The sequence below is a fragment of the Cucurbita pepo genome, chromosome 2 (assembly GCF_057944985.1).
Source record: "Cucurbita pepo subsp. pepo isolate OVF chromosome 2, ASM5794498v1, whole genome shotgun sequence".
Lineage (NCBI taxonomy): Eukaryota > Viridiplantae > Streptophyta > Magnoliopsida > Cucurbitales > Cucurbitaceae > Cucurbita > Cucurbita pepo.
The window spans coordinates 497,000-514,159 of record NC_141799.1 but is presented as its reverse complement, the minus strand read 5'-3'; the positions used below and the strand labels follow the sequence as shown (position 1 = coordinate 514,159).

The 17,160-nt window shown below is 41.2% G+C and overlaps 3 protein-coding genes and 2 non-coding genes across 5 annotated transcripts; 2 read left to right on the top strand and 3 right to left on the bottom strand.

Moving 5' to 3' along the window:
• Window positions 1-2,358: 2,358 nt before the first annotated feature.
• Window positions 2,359-2,498, top strand: LOC147793345 (small nucleolar RNA Z247). Its single transcript, XR_015420159.1, has one exon. It is a non-coding gene; the product is annotated as a small nucleolar RNA Z247 (small nucleolar RNA).
• A 1,788-nt stretch (window positions 2,499-4,286) lies between these two features.
• On the bottom strand, window positions 4,287-4,426 carry LOC147793344 (small nucleolar RNA Z247). The gene has a single exon (XR_015420158.1). It is a non-coding gene; the product is annotated as a small nucleolar RNA Z247 (small nucleolar RNA).
• Window positions 4,427-7,117: 2,691 nt separating this feature from the next.
• Window positions 7,118-7,981, top strand: LOC111789132 (Integrase-type DNA-binding superfamily protein). The gene has a single exon (XM_023669786.2). It carries the CDS (start codon window positions 7,187-7,189, stop codon window positions 7,691-7,693), a length of 507 nt encoding a protein of 168 aa, XP_023525554.2. The 5' UTR covers window positions 7,118-7,186; the 3' UTR covers window positions 7,694-7,981.
• Window positions 7,982-9,463: 1,482 nt separating this feature from the next.
• LOC147793343 (protein WALLS ARE THIN 1-like) lies at window positions 9,464-11,674 on the bottom strand. The gene is made up of 6 exons (XM_087121679.1): window positions 11,310-11,674; window positions 11,165-11,227; window positions 10,971-11,072; window positions 10,469-10,883; window positions 10,190-10,341; window positions 9,464-9,891 (listed from the first exon to the last, which is right to left on the bottom strand). The coding sequence occupies exons 1-6, from the start codon at window positions 11,537-11,539 to the stop codon at window positions 9,732-9,734; spliced, it is 1,122 nt and encodes a 373-aa protein (XP_086977805.1). The 5' UTR covers window positions 11,540-11,674; the 3' UTR covers window positions 9,464-9,731.
• Window positions 11,675-14,801: 3,127 nt separating this feature from the next.
• On the bottom strand, window positions 14,802-16,298 carry LOC111789073 (protein SHORT INTERNODES). Its single transcript, XM_023669713.2, has 3 exons — window positions 16,076-16,298; window positions 15,400-15,986; window positions 14,802-15,309 (listed from the first exon to the last, which is right to left on the bottom strand). Exons 2-3 carry the CDS (start codon window positions 15,923-15,925, stop codon window positions 14,939-14,941), a joined length of 897 nt encoding a protein of 298 aa, XP_023525481.2. The 5' UTR covers window positions 15,926-15,986; window positions 16,076-16,298; the 3' UTR covers window positions 14,802-14,938.
• Window positions 16,299-17,160: the final 862 nt, after the last annotated feature.

Below are 17,160 nucleotides of genomic sequence, written 5' to 3'. Positions count from 1 at the left end.
CAAACAAACAATTGGTCATCCAAATAAAATAAAATAAAATTGGATCCACCAAACGTCTTTGAGAATTGTATTCTGCTTTTTTTTAAAAAAAAAAAAAAAAAAAAATAGAAAAAAAATTCCACGAAATAATTTAGGTGGAGGATATGTAGAGAGCAGCTTAACGCCTTCCACACGTGTGAAGATCCCCGAAAGTGGCGACAAAATCGGATTAAGAGATAAAATCCGGTTGCCAAAATCCCTATCACCATGGGCCCCACATTCTCTTCCTATGGACGCCACGTCGTCTTATCAATTCAACCTTTGACTCGATCTTATTCTCTGCCTTATTATCCAAAACCCCTCCCCCACCGGAGAAAAAACCAATCAGTCAATTGAATTTTAGTCCTTTGAACAAAGCCTTCAAATTTTAATTCAAAACAATTAATACATGAGGTAAAGATGAAGTTCTGCATGTTAAACCTAAAATAGATCATAACTGTATATACTAAAATAGTCTAAGATTTACTAGTTTATGATTTGAAGGGTTTGTTACCAAATCTATGATTTTATGGTTTGTTACCAAATCATAGATTTGGAATGTAATCTTCATTATACGCATCTATAAATACATGAGGTCGTGACCCATATAAGTCATCGTGCCATTCAATCTAACATGGTATCAGAGCCATGCCCTAAACTTAGTCGTGCCAATAAATTGGTAAATCCTCAAATCCTCAAATATCGAACAAAGAACTCCTAAAGAAAAGGAGTCAAGCCCCTCCTCGAAGGCAGTCAAAAATGACTAAGACTCCAAAGGAGTCGAGCCTCGATTAAGGGGAGGCGCACTTTGTTCGAGGGGAGGTGTTGGATGATGGAAGTCCCACATCGACTAATTTAGGGAATGATCATGGGTTTATAAGTGAGGAATGCTAACTCCATTGGTATGAGGCCTTTTGGGAAGCCCAAAGCAAAGCCATGAGAGCTTATGCTCATGTACCTATTAAATTTTGGGACGACGCGTTTCTTACAGCCACATATCTCATCAATCGTCTTCCTACTCGTGTCATCGATAAAAAATGCCCCTTAGAGCTTCTTTTTCATACCCCACCAAATTACTCCTTATTAAAAATTTTTGGGTGTGCCTGTTGGCCTCATCTTCGTCCTTATAACAAACAAAAGCTCTCTTTTCGATCAAAGGAATGTGTCTTTCTAGGCTACAGTTCTTCACATAAAGGGTATAAGTGTCTTGACACCGATTCTGGTCGTGTCTATATGTCTAGAGATGTCATATTTGATGAAAATGTTTTTCCATTCAAGAGAGCCTCACCTAATTCTTCCCCAATCATGCAGTCGACGCATAATGCCCCTGATTTGTGCACCTTGCATTTGGGTAATAGCAGTACTAATTTGGAGAATGATCACATGCATATGTCTGGGCCTACTAACTCTTTGGATGCAGAAAATTTGGTGTCTACATCAGCTTCGGAATTGCCGCAACAATCCTCCGCGTCGCTGCCATTCGAATCGGCGTTGGTTGTTCCGCCAATGATTGAGGCATCGGCTTCTCCGCCAGCAGATGATATTGCGCAATGCCCGGTCGAATCCTCGGCCGTTGGTCAACCAACTGCTGTAGCATCGGTTGCTCCCCTCGCAACGGCTGATACGGCCGTCCCCTCAAATGTGGATCCTGCACCTACTACTCATCCGTATGGTACTCGATTGAAGCACAATATCAAAAAACCCAAGGTGCGTACAGATGGAACAGTAACATATCTTGTAGCTCGGTCTTCTGCCTCTGAACCTACTTCACATATTACTGCTATGGAGCATCCCCTCTGGCGTCAGGCAATGAATGATGAATTTCAGGCACTTCAAAAAAATAAGACATGGCACTTAGTTCCTCCTCGTGCTGGTCTTAAACAATATCCAATCCCTCTACACCATGTTGTCACAATTCGTCTAACCAAAAACAACTTCATCATATGGCGTGCCCAGCTCCTCCCCTACCTACGGAGTACGAAGCTTATGGGCTACCTCGATGGCACCAATGTTGCACCTGCCAAGCTGATCCCTTCCTCAACTGCTGCTGGTGCTGAGCTGGTCTCTAATCCGGCCTATAATCAGTGGTATGATCAGGATCAACAAGTCCTTAGCGGCCTTCTCTCCTCCATGTCTGAGGAGATTCTTCATGATGTGGTTGCCGCTACTACGTCCAAGGAGGCGTGGGATACCCTGCAGCGGATGTTTTCATCGTCAACTCGTGCTCGCACTACTCAGATTCGTGTTGAGCTTGCCACGTCCAAGAAACGAGATCAATCTGCTGCAAATTATTTTTGCAAGATCAAAGGGCTAGCCACCGAGCTGGCCGCCGCCGGCTCTGCCTTGCAGGATGATGATGTGATCGCGTATCTTCTCGCTGGTCTTGGCCCTGACTATGATCCCTTCGTCACCTCAATGACTACCAAGAGTGAAGCCCTCACCCTTGATGATGTGTTTGCACATCTAATGACGTATGAAGCTCGCCAACTACAACACCAGGCTGAACTTCAGTTAAATCTTGGATCTTCTGCCAATTATGCTAGTCGTGGTGGTCAGCAGAAGAATCGTGGGCGTAGGGATCGCGGTCGTGGTCGTTCTCAAGGTTATGCACCCTCTCGTCCTGCTGGTGATCGTCGTGGCCCTTCTGCTCGTCCTTCCTGCCAGATCTGCGGCAAAGTGGGGCATACTGCTATCCGCTGCTGGCATAGGATGGATGAGTCCTATCAAGATGAACCTTCTTCTGCTCCTCCTACGGCACTGGCGGCTACTTCCTCTTACAAGATTGACCCAAATTGGTACAGCGACACAGGCGCTACGGACCATATCACCAGTGACCTGGATCGTCTCGCTGTGCGTGAACGTTATCATGGAGGTGAACAAGTTCAAGTCGGCAATGGAGCAGGTTTGCGTGTTTTGCATACTGGTCATTCTCTAATTAATACTGCTACTCGTCCTCTTGCGTTGCGTAATATTTTGCATGTGCCTGAAATTTCCAAACATCTTCTTTCTGTTCATAAATTTTCTCGTGATAATGACGTATTTTTTGAATTCCATCCTTGGCATTTTTCTATAAAGGATCGACAGTCGAGGAAAAGTCTCCTAAATGGGAGGTGTGAATCTGGTCTTTATCCTATTAAGCCATCCGATGTCGATAATCTCAAGCACGCCTTGGTGAGCAGATCTACTACTCACGCCCAATGGCATGCTCGTCTTGGACATCCTTCATCTCAAGTAATAAAATCCATTTTGCGTCTAAATAATATTTCGTGTGCTAGTGAGTCATCTTTGTCAGTTTGTAATGCGTGTCAGTTAGCAAAGAGTCATCGATTACCATATACTAGTTTTTCCCATAGGTCTTCGTCACCTTTGGAACTTATTTTTTCGGATGTTTGGGGCCCTGCACCTCCATCTGTTGGGGGTTTTAAATATTATATTAGTTTCATTGATGATTTCAGTAAATTTTCGTGGATCTATTTGATGCATGATCGTACAGAAGCTCCTCGTATATTTTTGCAATTCCAAGCTCATGTTGAGCGCCTCCTAGATACTAAAATCAAGTGGGTTCAATCTGATTGGGGTGGGGAATATCAGAAAATTCATAACACATTTTTTCGTTCCCTTGGAATTGGTCATCGTGTTTCGTGCCCTCACACACATCAACAAAATGGGTCTGCTGAACGCAAGCATCGTCATATTGTTGAAACTGGCCTAGCCCTTCTAGCTCATGCTCATGTACCTATTAAATTTTGGGACGACGCGTTTCTTACAGCCACATATCTCATCAATCGTCTTCCTACTCGTGTCATCGATAAAAAATGCCCCTTAGAGCTTCTTTTTCATACCCCACCAAATTACTCCTTATTAAAAATTTTTGGGTGTGCCTGTTGGCCTCATCTTCGTCCTTATAACAAACAAAAGCTCTCTTTTCGATCAAAGGAATGTGTCTTTCTAGGCTACAGTTCTTCACATAAAGGGTATAAGTGTCTTGACACCGATTCTGGTCGTGTCTATATGTCTAGAGATGTCATATTTGATGAAAATGTTTTTCCATTCAAGAGAGCCTCACCTAATTCTTCCCCAATCATGCAGTCGACGCATAATGCCCCTGATTTGTGCACCTTGCATTTGGGTAATAGCAGTACTAACCTTGAGAACGACCACGACCGCGATCCCTACGCCCACGATTCTTCTGCTGACCACCACGACTAGCATAATTGGCAGAAGATCCAAGATTTAACTGAAGTTCAGCCTGGTGTTGTAGTTGGCGAGCTTCATACGTCATTAGATGTGCAAACACATCATCAAGGGTGAGGGCTTCACTCTTGGTAGTCATTGAGGTGACGAAGGGATCATAGTCAGGGCCAAGACCAGCGAGAAGATACGCGATCACATCATCATCCTGCAAGGCAGAGCCGGCGGCGGCCAGCTCGGTGGCTAGCCCTTTGATCTTGCAAAAATAATTTGCAGCAGATTGATCTCGTTTCTTGGACGTGGCAAGCTCAACACGAATCTGAGTAGTGCGAGCACGAGTTGACGATGAAAACATCCGCTGCAGGGTATCCCACGCCTCCTTGGACGTAGTAGCGGCAACCACATCATGAAGAATCTCCTCAGACATGGAGGAGAGAAGGCCGCTAAGGACTTGTTGATCCTGATCATACCACTGATTATAGGCCGGATTAGAGACCAGCTCAGCACCAGCAGCAGTTGAGGAAGGGATCAGCTTGGCAGGTGCAACATTGGTGCCATCGAGGTAGCCCATAAGCTTCGTACTCCGTAGGTAGGGGAGGAGCTGGGCACGCCATATGATGAAGTTGTTTTTGGTTAGACGAATTGTGACAACATGGTGTAGAGGGATTGGATATTGTTTAAGGCCAAAAGTCGCCATGGTAGTTGAGACGGTGTTGGAGATGGTGGATGGAGAGGAGGAAGAAGACATGGCGAGGAGTTTAAAAAATAAACCTTGGCTCTTAGTTCCTCCTCGTGCTGGTCTTAACGTTATTGATTGCAAATGGGTTTTCAAACTCAAACAAAAGCCAGATGGCTCTATTGATCGCTACAAAGCACGCCTGGTTGCTAAAGGTTTTAAACAGCAGTATGGCGTCGATTATGATGATACCTTTAGTCCAGTTGTTAAGCCCACTACCATTCGGCTCTTATTATCTCTTGCTATTTCTCGTGGTTGGGCTATTCGGCAGATTGATATTCAAAATGCTTTTCTTCATGGCCTTCTTAATGAAGATGTTTATATGAAGCAGCCCCCTGGATTTGTGGATTCTCAACACCCTGGTTATCTCTGCAAGCTGGATAAGTCGCTTTATGGCCTTAAACAAGCTCCGCGTGCCTGGTTTTCTCGCCTTAGCTCCAAACTATTACAGCTGGATTTTACACCTTCAAAGGCTGATGTCTCTCTTTTTATTTTTAACAAAACGGGCATTCAGATGTATATTCTCATCTACGTTGATGATATTATTATCATCAGCTCATCTTCTACGGCTACTGAGAAACTTCTTACACAGCTTCAGGATGATTTTGCCGTCAAGGATCTTGGTATTTTGAGTTATTTTCTTGGGATTGAGGTCCGCCATACTTCTAGTGGACTTATTCTGACACAACATAAATACATTCGAGATTTATTAGCCAGAACCAATATGCTCACCTCCAAAGGTGTGCCCACACCTATGCTTCCCAGTGAGAAGTTGTTATTGAATGGTGGTGAAAAGCTCTCACCTGAGGATACTACTCGCTATCGAAGTGTCGTTGGTGCTCTCCAATATTTGTCTCTGACACGTCCTGATATATCCTTCTGTGTCAACAGAGTGTGTCAGTTCATGTCCTCTCCGACTTCTATACATTGGGCGGCAGTCAAACGAATTCTCCGTTATCTACATGACACTATTGATATGGGTTTGTGTCTTACAAAGTCCAGCACTGATTTGTTGAGTGCCTTTTCAGATGCTGATTGGGCTGGGAATCCTGATGATCGTCGAAGCACTGGAGGCTATGTGATCTTCTTTGGTGGCAATCTTATCTCTTGGAGTTCGAGGAAACAATCGACAGTTTCTCGTTCTAGTACGGAAGCCGAATATAAGGCGGTTGCTGATGCCACTGCCGAATTAATTTGGATCCAAGTTCTCTTGCGTGAGCTCGGGATCTCGCAAGCGCGAGCGCCTAGCCTATGGTGTGACAACATTGGTGCCACCTACCTATCCGCCAATCCAATCTTTCATCGACGGACGAAGCATGTTGAGGTTGATTATCACTTCGTTCGTGAACGAGTATCGACTCGTCAGCTTGATGTTCGACTCATATCTTCCAAGGATCAGCTCGCCGATATCATGACAAAGCCACTGCCAGCTCCTTCTTTTAGCTATTTTAGGCGCAATCTGAACTTAGTAGTACATCGTCCAGATTGAGGGGGGGTGTTAAACCTAAAATAGATCATAACTGTATATACTAAAATAGTCTAAGATTTACTAGTTTATGATTTGAAGGGTTTGTTACCAAATCTATGATTTTATGGTTTGTTACCAAATCATAGATTTGGAATGTAATCTTCATTATACGCATCTATAAATACATGAGGTCGTGACCCATATAGGTCATCGTGCCATTCAATCTAACACTGCATTTTAGTCCTTCAAGTTATATTATATTATATAAATACCAACAAACCATAATAGTCTGAAAAAAAAAATCACTAATTCATTTCAGATTGAACTTGAAAAAGAGTCCATTTCAAGTAAGGACACCAAACTCATTAATTAATTTTATGCAAAATACAAAGAATTAAAACACACTATAAACAAGAAAAAAAGACACAAAACCCCAAAGAATCATAAGATTCAACGTAACCCTAATTGTCGTTTGAAGAGTTGTAGAGAAAGAAGAAGAGAAAAAGAAGAAGTTGGATATTGTTGTTGGGGCTTAGTGTATGAAATTAAGCAAAGGAAGAAGCCAAGTGTATGATTGAGAGAGCACCACAGCGTCCAATTGGTGCCACGATCCCACCGATTCGTCATCCCCAGGTAGTGGACTTCCCGCATATCTGCCCACGTCTCTCCCTTCCCTTTTCTATATATATATTCACTTTCTGGCTCAAACCTCTTAGACCATTATTTGCGTTATTCTATGTCTTTCATATGTCTCACCTTCAACAATAACAACAATGGAAACAAAGCCCAGAAAACCCACCACCAACGTCGCTCAAGCCAGCTCCCGCAAGGGCTGCATGAGAGGCAAAGGCGGACCCGACAACGCCTCATGCACATTCAAAGGCGTTCGCCAGCGGACTTGGGGCAAATGGGTCGCTGAAATTCGCGAGCCAAATCGCCGCGCTCGACTCTGGCTCGGCACGTTCGACACCGCCCATGAAGCTGCCGTGGCTTACGATGCTGCCGCTCGTAAGCTCTATGGGTCTGATGCTAAGCTCAACCTCCCTCAAACTGCGTCAGAGCCTCAACAATCTGCGCCCACCGTTGCAATGCCGTCGGCCTCTCCACCGGTGGCGGAGATGGAGCCAGTCGGAGGGCTGTGGGGAAGTGAGGATGTGAATTTTGATGAGTCGATATGGAGAGAGGCGGTGATGTCTTTGGATTTTCCTATGATTGGTGATGATGAAGGGTTTTATTTCGATGGGGTGGGAGGCCGGGACGCTATGCAGTGGTGCATGTGATGCGATTCAATATTATACGTAGATAATCATATGTGTGTGTAAAAAAAAAAAAATATATATATATATATATATATATACACCTTGCTTTTTATAAATAATTTATATATAAACACATGCAGTGTTTGAGTGCGTGTGTATACATATAATTAAAACATTGGGTTAGTGATTATTAGGTTATTGTGGGCATGTATGTATGTATGTATGTATGTATGTATGTATGTATGTATGTATATACTACTCTAGAGATGATTAAAAAAAATAAAAAAAAGGTTTTCATTTGGCTGTTTTTATTCAAAGGGTTATTTTTGGTTGTTAGTAAGGTGCATGCATATGAAATAAAATGGAAAGGCTTTTAATGTGTCCGTAAATTTAGGGTATTCTTCTATTCAATGCTGAGTTGAAATTGTTATTAATTCACGCGTAGGCTACCAAATGTCAAGTGGTTTGGTGAGTTCATACATTATATGTTGATCATTTGTTGGCTGTTTTGTTGTGATACGTGGCTTGTGTTGATGTTGGATTTGTAGGACAAAGACGATAGATATTGTGAGAGACAGCTAAAGCCCACCCAAGTTGGATATTGTTGAGCTGCTACTGCCTGCTGCTTTTAATGGTGGTTTCAAGTTATGTTGCATTTTTTGGTATCTTGGTTTGTTTCAAGAGATGTGTTGTGTTATATTTTGAGTCCTACATGCGTGCGATACCCAAGATATCCAATCAATTACTAGCGTTGGATGATGAAAGTCCCACATCTTTTAGGGAAGTCCAAAGCAAAGCAAAGTGGACAATATTATACATTGTGGAGAGTCGTATTCATCCAACAACTAGAATGGCATGCCAGAATGTCTCCAACCAACAACCAACAATTCTCCAACCAACAACCAACAATTCCGGTAGAGTTTGATTTCATCCTGCTTATGCGATAAATGAATGGGTATCTTTTATCATGTGCAATTGCCATGATTTTGATCTGATGCCATGATTTTGATCTGATGAATAGGCATCTTTTATCATGTGCAATTGCCATGATTTTGATCTGATATGGTCCTCTTTAGGTTTTGATCTGATATTGTCTTCTCTAGGCTTTAAGAGGCTTTAAGACGCATCGGCTAGGGAAAAATTTATTCTCTCTAGGCTTTAGAGTTTGATTTCATCCTATTTTGTTAGGTGGCCGGAGAACTTATGCAATAAATGAATAGGTATCTCTTCTTGCGTGCAATCGCCATGATTTTGAGCGTATATTGTCCTTTCTAGGCTTTAAGACGCGTCAACTAGAGAAAAGTTTCGTCACCCTTATAAAAGAGTGTTTCGTTCTTATTGGCAATATGGATATCACATTGATTGTATAAGGATAAGAAGGATAAGGATGTTTCGTTCTCTTTCCCATAGGATATCACATTGATTAGAGTCTAATCAACGTAATTATAGCATTTACTTGTAATTAATTTACCATAAATTAAGGTGGTCCAATACTGTTGGGCTCTGGGCCGAAACTTTCATTGCCAGAGACCACCAGAACTGGGCCCAAAAATCAATGTCATCCAAAGTGGCGGCCCATGTACTGTTATTTTATTCATAAAACAAAGGGGCTTTTGCAGCTATTATATATATATATATATATATATATATATATATATATGTTATATAATTATTCTATACGATGCGTTGGATTTCTTTTTCCTTACTTTCTCAGAACGACATTTCCACTAGAGAGACAGGAACAGTTGAGGAGAGCACGGCCGCCTGTTCCTTTTTCTGTCTCTCCTTTTACCCTTTTTCCCTAACAACTCTAAAGTTAAGTAAAACTATACCTTCCTTCACACTCAAAGCTGACATTTTTTTGTTAAAAACAAACCTCTTTCGTTAGGATCGCACTACATCTCGATTTAGAACACAAAAACTATAAGAGTCGATTAAACGATCTAGAACTCGACTATTTAGAACACAAAGAACATGAGAGAGAAAATTCGAAGAAATATGAAAGACAAAATCTTAATACACACACAAGCTCGTTTTGAAACATTATGGGCAGTCAAAGTCAAACGTTGTCGTTGGACGAATTGATGAGAAGTGGCTCAGTAACGGAGGGCTTGATGCGGTCAAGGATGGCAGTCTTCTCAACAGCAAGCTTTCTCTCTTCGTTTTTGCCCCATAGAACCAAGTATAAGCCCGTGATGATCAACGCCGCCCCGATGATCCTGTGCATCACCATCACATTATTAACAACAATCATGCATGCTCCTGCCTTTTTAATAAAGTATACAAAGTGGTGATATCTCAACATGTCGAGGATTGTTAAGAGAGGAGTTTCACGTCAGCTAATTAAGGGGTTGATCATGGGTTCATAAATAATAATGAATACGCCTTCATTGGTATAAGACCTTTGGGGAACATTCAAAATAAGCCCACGTGAATTTATGCTTAAAGTGGACAATATCATACAATTGTGAAGAGTCATGATTCCTAATTAATCAAAGTTCGAGGGAGCCTACGTACCCTCCCAAGTAGAACTCTTCGCCTAAGGCAAAGGAAGCCATGATTGCGACAACCAATGTCTGAACAGGTTGATAAACAGCGACGAAGACAGGGCCACCTCTGTCAATGCACCATATCTGCACAGCAAAAGCTATCCTAGAAGCTACCACTCCCTGCAGATATATATATATATCATTTTGATATTTTATTATAGGTAAATAATAGATATTTGTCTTCTATTACACATAACCTCTTTCTATTTATTATATTATAAATAGAGAACTTTTACAATTGACCTACGGCATATAACACGCTGAAGATTTCGCCACTGGAGCTGAACAGCCAAGCCGAAGCATCCCTCTCAGCAATGGGAGCGAGGATCACAAATTGAATTATCCCAAACAAACAAGTGTACGAAGTGACAGAGAGACGAGCCGGGTATTCTTTCAAAACGGGCGCTTGCAAGACCAGCCATCCAGACCAGGAGAGGCAATGCCCCATCAAAAACACACATCCCATGGTCCAATTCTTGGGCTTTGCATCCCCAAGAGAACCAAAAAAGGGAGGGGCGGCTATGGCTGCTTGTAGCGAAGGACCTGGGCTGTATATGGTTGGACCTTTGTATAGAGTGATCACTGTGGCCCCAGCAACACAGCATATTGTTCCCATCACTTTCGCCACACCATCTTTTCTATTTAGTCTCACTTCTTCTAATCTGCAATCATAGAAACAATCTAAATATAATCAACCAAATTTTTACCACATTTTGTGTAAAAAAAGGACATTGAAATTGATGACTTGCTGAAGCAACGCCGCCATGAGGAACGTAATCGCCGGTACCGAGTTTTGTATCGGCGACGTGTTCTCCAAACCAAGCAAGTAAAACCCTTGGTTCGCTGTGATTCTGCATTGCATATAAAAAGATCAATGGCGCTTAAAGATTTGATTTTTTTTTTTTTTTTTTTTTTTTTTTTTTTTTTTTTTTTTTGGACATACCCAACAAGTGCAAGAAGGAAGAATTGGAGCAGAAAATTGAGATTAAAGGGAGGCCGCTCCTTCCTAATTAAAAGGAGAAAAGAAAGCAATGAAATTTAAGATATAAAATAATGTGATTAGTGAAAGGGTTTTTGAATTAATGTACTTTTCAATGAAATATGCAAAGGGAAGGAGGAGGAGAAAGGCAATGATGTTCCTGTAAACAAGGAACACGAGTTTGGTAATGCCCATATTAAGGGCTGCTCTTGAGACAATGTGGAAGCCGGCGTAGCCAAATTGCAAGGCCAACATGGCGCCATGCAGTTGAAGCTTCTCGGGAATTGAGCACCACGTTGTTCTACTCCAAGAAGAAGGGCCTGAGCTTCCATCGGCCATTGTTGTTGTGATTATTAAGAGATTTAGAAGGAGGAGGAGAAGAAGAAAAGAGGGTTGTTCTTGGGTGTATTGTTGTGAAGAGATTGGAGGTATAAATATAGGATTGGAAGGGGAAAAGAGAGATGAAAGTGGAAAAGACGTCATGTCAACTACTCGTTTTTTCAATTGTCTTCAAATTTTGAAGTTAAAAGAGAGCTTTGGTCGATGGACGTGGAATCTCACAATTAACTATTCTACTAAGAATGTTTTGTTCCCTTTACAATTAAGGTTTGGATCTCGCAATTGTAACATTGTGATGTCCCACATTGGTTGGGGAGGAGAACAAAACACGATTTACAAGGGTGTGAAAACCTCCCTCTAACAGACGCGTTTTAAAGCCTTGAGGGGAGCCCAAAAGGAAAAGTCTAAAGAAGACAATATTTGCTAGCGGTGGATCTGGGTCGTTACAAATGGTATTAGAGCCAGACACCGGACAATTTGCCAGCTTTCTCGTCCTTCTCCGAAGGGGTAGACATGAGGCGATGTGCCAGTAAGGATGCTGGACCCTGGAAGAGGTGAATTTGGGGGCGGTCTCATATCGATTGGAGGAATGAAAGAGTGCCAGTGAGGATGCTGGACCCGAAAGGGGATCTGGGTCATTACAAACATAGTTGATTGTTTATTGTGGAAAACTTAGAAACAAAATGAGTTGCAAAGAGAAGGGTGTTGGGATATCACAAAATTGGTGGTTGCTTTGATGGGTCGCATTCAGGTTCTCTGTATGGATCCCTTTCTCTTAACCAAAGAATCATATGGTTTGATTTTAGTGTGAGGTTTGTATGAACTGCCAACTGAGTTCATCATTGGATAATGGTCAAATGAGTTCATTATTAGATATCAACTCAAAACAAGAATCACAATCTCCTCCATTGAAACGGACATTGATGCTCTCTTCTACATACAAGCCATGAGCCCATGTGTTCATCCCTACTCCATCAAATTCTTCTTTTTTTTTTTTTTTTTTGGCTGGATCTTTGAAGCTTCATTTTGTTGGCTGTTTTTGAGTTTTCAGTGGCTTGCTCATAAACCCACTTGGGATTATTTTGTAGCTTTTGTTTGGAAGACGTGGGATATTATAAACTTATTCCACCCATCAATCCCCTTAACTTTTTCTTAATCATTTTATTTTTGTGGGTTACATCACTAAACATTGATTAGTAACTGAATTATGTATGTTTCCTTCTTTTGGACTTATTTTAGTCTTTCCTTGTGAGTATTGTATTGTAATGTAATACTCATCAATTTTGTTCATTTAGCTTGCTTCTCATTAAGAACCTGATATGAATCAAACTCTACATCATGCTTTTACAAGTAAAAAACAGGATGAGTTCTTTTTGGAAAAAAAAAATATGAAATCTTATGCTCGACGTAGAGGTTCGTGGTTACTAACATGATATTAGAGTCTTGTTCTTAACTTAGTCATGTCAATAGGATCCTCAAGTAAGAGATACAAGTACCCTTTGTCAGTCTCATTGTAACAGTTCAAGGCTGTCGCTAGCATACATGGTGCTCTTTGAGCCATTTTGGGCTTTCCCTCAAGGCTTTAAAGCATCGTTGTTATGGGAGGTTTCCAAGCCCTTTTATAAAATGGGTGTTTCGTTCCCCTCTTCGTGCTTCCTCTCAAGGCTTTAAAACGCATTTGTTAGGGGAGGTTTCCACACCCTTTTAAAAGGGGTGTTTAGTTCCCATTTTCAGACTTTCCCTCAACGCTTTAAAATGAGGTGTTAGGGGGGGAGGTTTCCACACTTTAAGAGGTGCTTCATTCCCCTCTCCAACCGATGAGAGATCTCATATTCCACCCCCTTGGGGGCCCAACGTCCTTGCTGGCACATTGCCCATGTTGCCTTTAGTAATATTTGTATAAGCTCAAACTCGTCGCAAATATTGTCTACTTTGACCAGTTATGTATAATTGTCAGCCTCACAATTTTAAAAACTTTGTTCCCACTCCTTTTGGGAGTCCAACGTTCTCTCTAGCACACCACCAATGTCCATTTGTGACAACCAAAGCTCACTGCTAACAAATATTATCAATTTTGACTCATTATGTATCGTCATCAGCCTCACAGTTTTAGAACGTGTCTACTAGAAAGAAATTTCCACACATGCTTCGTTACCATTTCCAACCAACGTAGAATCAGCAGTATCTCACACCCACATTAACTAATTATGGGTAAGGTCATTCTCTTTAGTATAGTTATTATATGTTTAGGAATTGCATATTATGATAAAATCTGTCCCTTTCTTGTTCTAAACGAACAAACTTCGGCCCGAAAGAACTTGGAAAAGGAGAAAGATTCATTTCTTTGTCCTTTGAGAAAAAAGCATCATAGCGGCCCATTTCTCATACCATCAAGGAGCTCAAAGAGGCCTATTTCTCATCATTTCATGGATGTCAGTGTGAGCGGCCCAGTTAGCTGAAGCTCGACATCTAATTAATCAACAAACCATGACAGCAAAGTTCAATGGCAGCACCCGAGAGTAACTACGAAACAGTGAGGTTCAATAATTGGTGGGTTATTGGGTGAATTATTGGACAAAACAGAAGGCCTAAGCTTAGGGGACAAGCGGCGGAATAACAACAAACTGTGCCACAATACACTACAGCTAATTCACAATTCACAAGCAGAAAACACACCGCAACTGCCGCCGCTTTTGACTCCACAACCCACAAACCCCCCCCCCCAACACTTCACATTCGATCCTTATAAACCCTCTGCTTCTTCTTCTTCTTCTTTTGTTTTATTTTTCACGTGCTCTAATATCAGCTTATTAATTAGCACGTGCACAAACACAGTGTCACAGGCAGCAGAGTTCAGAAACAAGCATTTAAACACCAATCCCCATCACTTTCTGTGTCACCTCACGTACAAATTTTTCGAAATACAAATAATAATATTTTAATTACCTAATTATTATAACCCCTCCAAAAATAAATTTAAAAATAAATTTTTTTTTTTTTTTTTTTAGGAGAGGGTGACCCAATACGTAAGCTAACTGGCCCTGTTTGGTTCTCCCCCGGCAACCCTGGCCGATAAAACTGCGTAAAGCAACTTCGAGTTCCACACCCACAAAATTTGAACTCTTCTCTCTCCCTATTTATTATTTATTTTCCCTTTTTATAGCGCCGCTTCAGCCGCACAAACAGCACTCAAATCCAAAACATTCTCCTTTTTCTACTTTATATACCTATTTTCATAATTATTCAACTAATTAAGATATATATTAAAAAGTCGATTATATTCAAATAAAATTACCTTAGTTGGGTATACATTCCAATGTCTTAATGTCTTAATCCAACACATTATAGAATCAAGGATTCGTTATTATGAATTGAACGCAATCAGCTCGAACACATTGTTTATGTTCTTGAGGAAGGGAAATTTTGCATACCGGGGGTGAACGTGTTGATCGGGATAGGATATAGTGAAGACTCCACGAATGAGGCCGATGGGTTAACTCTCCCGAAGCTATTGGACGCTCCGATCACTAGATCCAAGCCTTGCCCGTCGTCATCCCCGCCGTGGCTATATGAACTCTCACCACCGGTGCTTAAATTCTGGCTGGTTTCGGGACCGTGGTCGTAGAGAATGCCTTTGAACATATGGCCACCAATGTTCACAGCTGTTTGATATGCTAATTGCTCTTCTACATTGTCAATGGCACTGACTTTGACACAGCGGAAAACAGCTGGGGAGTTGAATTCAGCTGGAAAATGTGCAAGTTCTAACCCTAATTCACAATCAAAAAAATTGTTTCCCATTGTCATTACATTTGAACATTAAAAAAGTTAACCTATGATATGAAATTAAAAGTAGTAACCTGAGGTGACCGCGGCAGGGGGAATAGAAGGTTGAGTTTCTCGATGGCGTTTGGGAGTGGTTTGATCAAACTGATCTGGTCGAAATTGTTGTTGTTGTCGTTGTTGTTGTCGTTCCCGACGCTTGGCAGCCGGAACCCAAGTACTCTTAACATGGGTTTGACAGTGAAACCCTCGGCTCTTACAACAAGTCCGACATCTCAAATGGGTACAATCTTTCTTAGCTTGATTCCCACAATCTTGGCAATTAATCCCACCTCCACCGCCGCCAGTAGCAGCTCCTTGTCTCATCATGGCAAAATCATGATCAGAGGCGTTGATCATCAAGTTCATCCTACTCGGCCCCACTCCAAAGGAAATGTAATTCTCCACCGCTTGATGCTGCTGCCCATATTGTGGCCATATCTCCAACCCCTTGGAGTCGATCTCCTCGTTGTTTCTACTATTGTACAAAAACAATTGCTGCTCTCTTCCTCTTTGTTCTTGATCATCCTCTTGTTTACCACCTAAATATAACAACCCCGTCATAATTTCACCAACCCAATGTTCCTTACCGTCTCAAATTCCGGCCATATATATACAAAAGGGCCTGCAAATTTTCTAGGGTTTTTGGTTAAATTGTAAAAAAAAAAAAAAAAGAAGAAAAACTAGGGCAAAAGTGAAAGATAAAGAGGGTACCGATTTAATTTGTTGGATATGCAATAATGGAGTGGAATTTGGAAGGTGGCCTGCAAAACGCCGTCGTGTTAAGTACTGAGATCGATGATCGCTCTGATCATTTAAGACAACTAAAACAAAACACTCTCTCTGTCTCTCTTTGTGTTGGGTTTTTTAGAGAGAGAGAGAGAGAGAGAGAGAGAGAGAGAGAGAGAGAGAGAGAGGAGGAGGTGAGAGAGAGGGGAGAGGGATTTAATGTGTCGCTACGCAGTTCACTACTGTAGAAATATTCAGTTCAATGAATCCTATCGAGTGTTGATGATTCAAGAATTTCTGCATGGAGAATGGACGGTGGAGGATTGTCCACGTATCAACATCAGCTTTAACCGACCGTCCTTGTTGCGGAAAACCCGCAGATACTTTTCCATCCCATAATTAACATTGTCTTTTTAACCAACTCCTCCAAATAAATAGTACGCGCCTTGTTTTATTCTTTTAATCTTCGGGTGAATTGTTGTCCACGTCAGCAAGGATCGTCAACGTGGAATTCTGTAATTCCAGATCCACAAAACCTAGGTAACTGTAAAAATGTGGTCTACTCTATTTGGAAGAAGAAACCCAGAAAAATTAAGCGTTTGTATTTGATTTTAAAGCTATGTTTGGTGGATTTGTTTCTTGAAATTATATGTTATTGAAATAAAAACAAAATAATAGGCATAGTTTTAGAGGTTTATTTATTTATTATTATATTTCCATTTTGGGAGGCACATCAAAGATGTTTTGTTGGGGATTAATTAATGATTAAGCGGCGCAACTTGGACATGTGACTTTCAAACCAAGCAATTGCGTATGGATGGAGATTAGTTGGTCAAATCTAACGGGAAGTGTTTGCAAAATTCCCGGGTAATAAGCGCGTCCTGTTTTTTTTTTTCTTTTCATAATAATTGTATTATCTAATTAATTAAAAAGATAAATAAAAATAATAATGGTGTTTTTTTAAGGCCCAATTATTAATTTCCGGCCCAATTAATTCGTGGGCTTATTCCCACGAGTAATGAGCCCGATTCTTGTCATGGCCCAGAGGCCCATCCTAATTTATTTATAAA

Excerpts from the sequence above, each read along its gene's own strand:
- LOC111789132 (XM_023669786.2), top strand. The coding sequence starts at position 7,187 with ATGGAAACAAAGCCCAGAAAACCCACCACCAACGTCGCTCAAGCCAGC.
- LOC147793343 (XM_087121679.1), bottom strand. The coding sequence starts at position 11,539 with ATGGCCGATGGAAGCTCAGGCCCTTCTTCTTGGAGTAGAACAACGTGG. Across the intron at positions 11,073-11,164 it reads TTCCTTCTTGCACTTGTTGG|AATCACAGCGAACCAAGGGT; the intron begins GTATGTCCAAAA and ends TATGCAATGCAG. Across the intron at positions 9,892-10,189 it reads GAAGAGTTCTACTTGGGAGG|GATCATCGGGGCGGCGTTGA; the intron begins GTACGTAGGCTC and ends GGTGATGCACAG.
- LOC111789073 (XM_023669713.2), bottom strand. The coding sequence starts at position 15,925 with ATGACGGGGTTGTTATATTTAGGTGGTAAACAAGAGGATGATCAAGAA. Across the intron at positions 15,310-15,399 it reads CCCTGCCGCGGTCACCTCAG|GGTTAGAACTTGCACATTTT; the intron begins GTTACTACTTTT and ends ATTGTGAATTAG.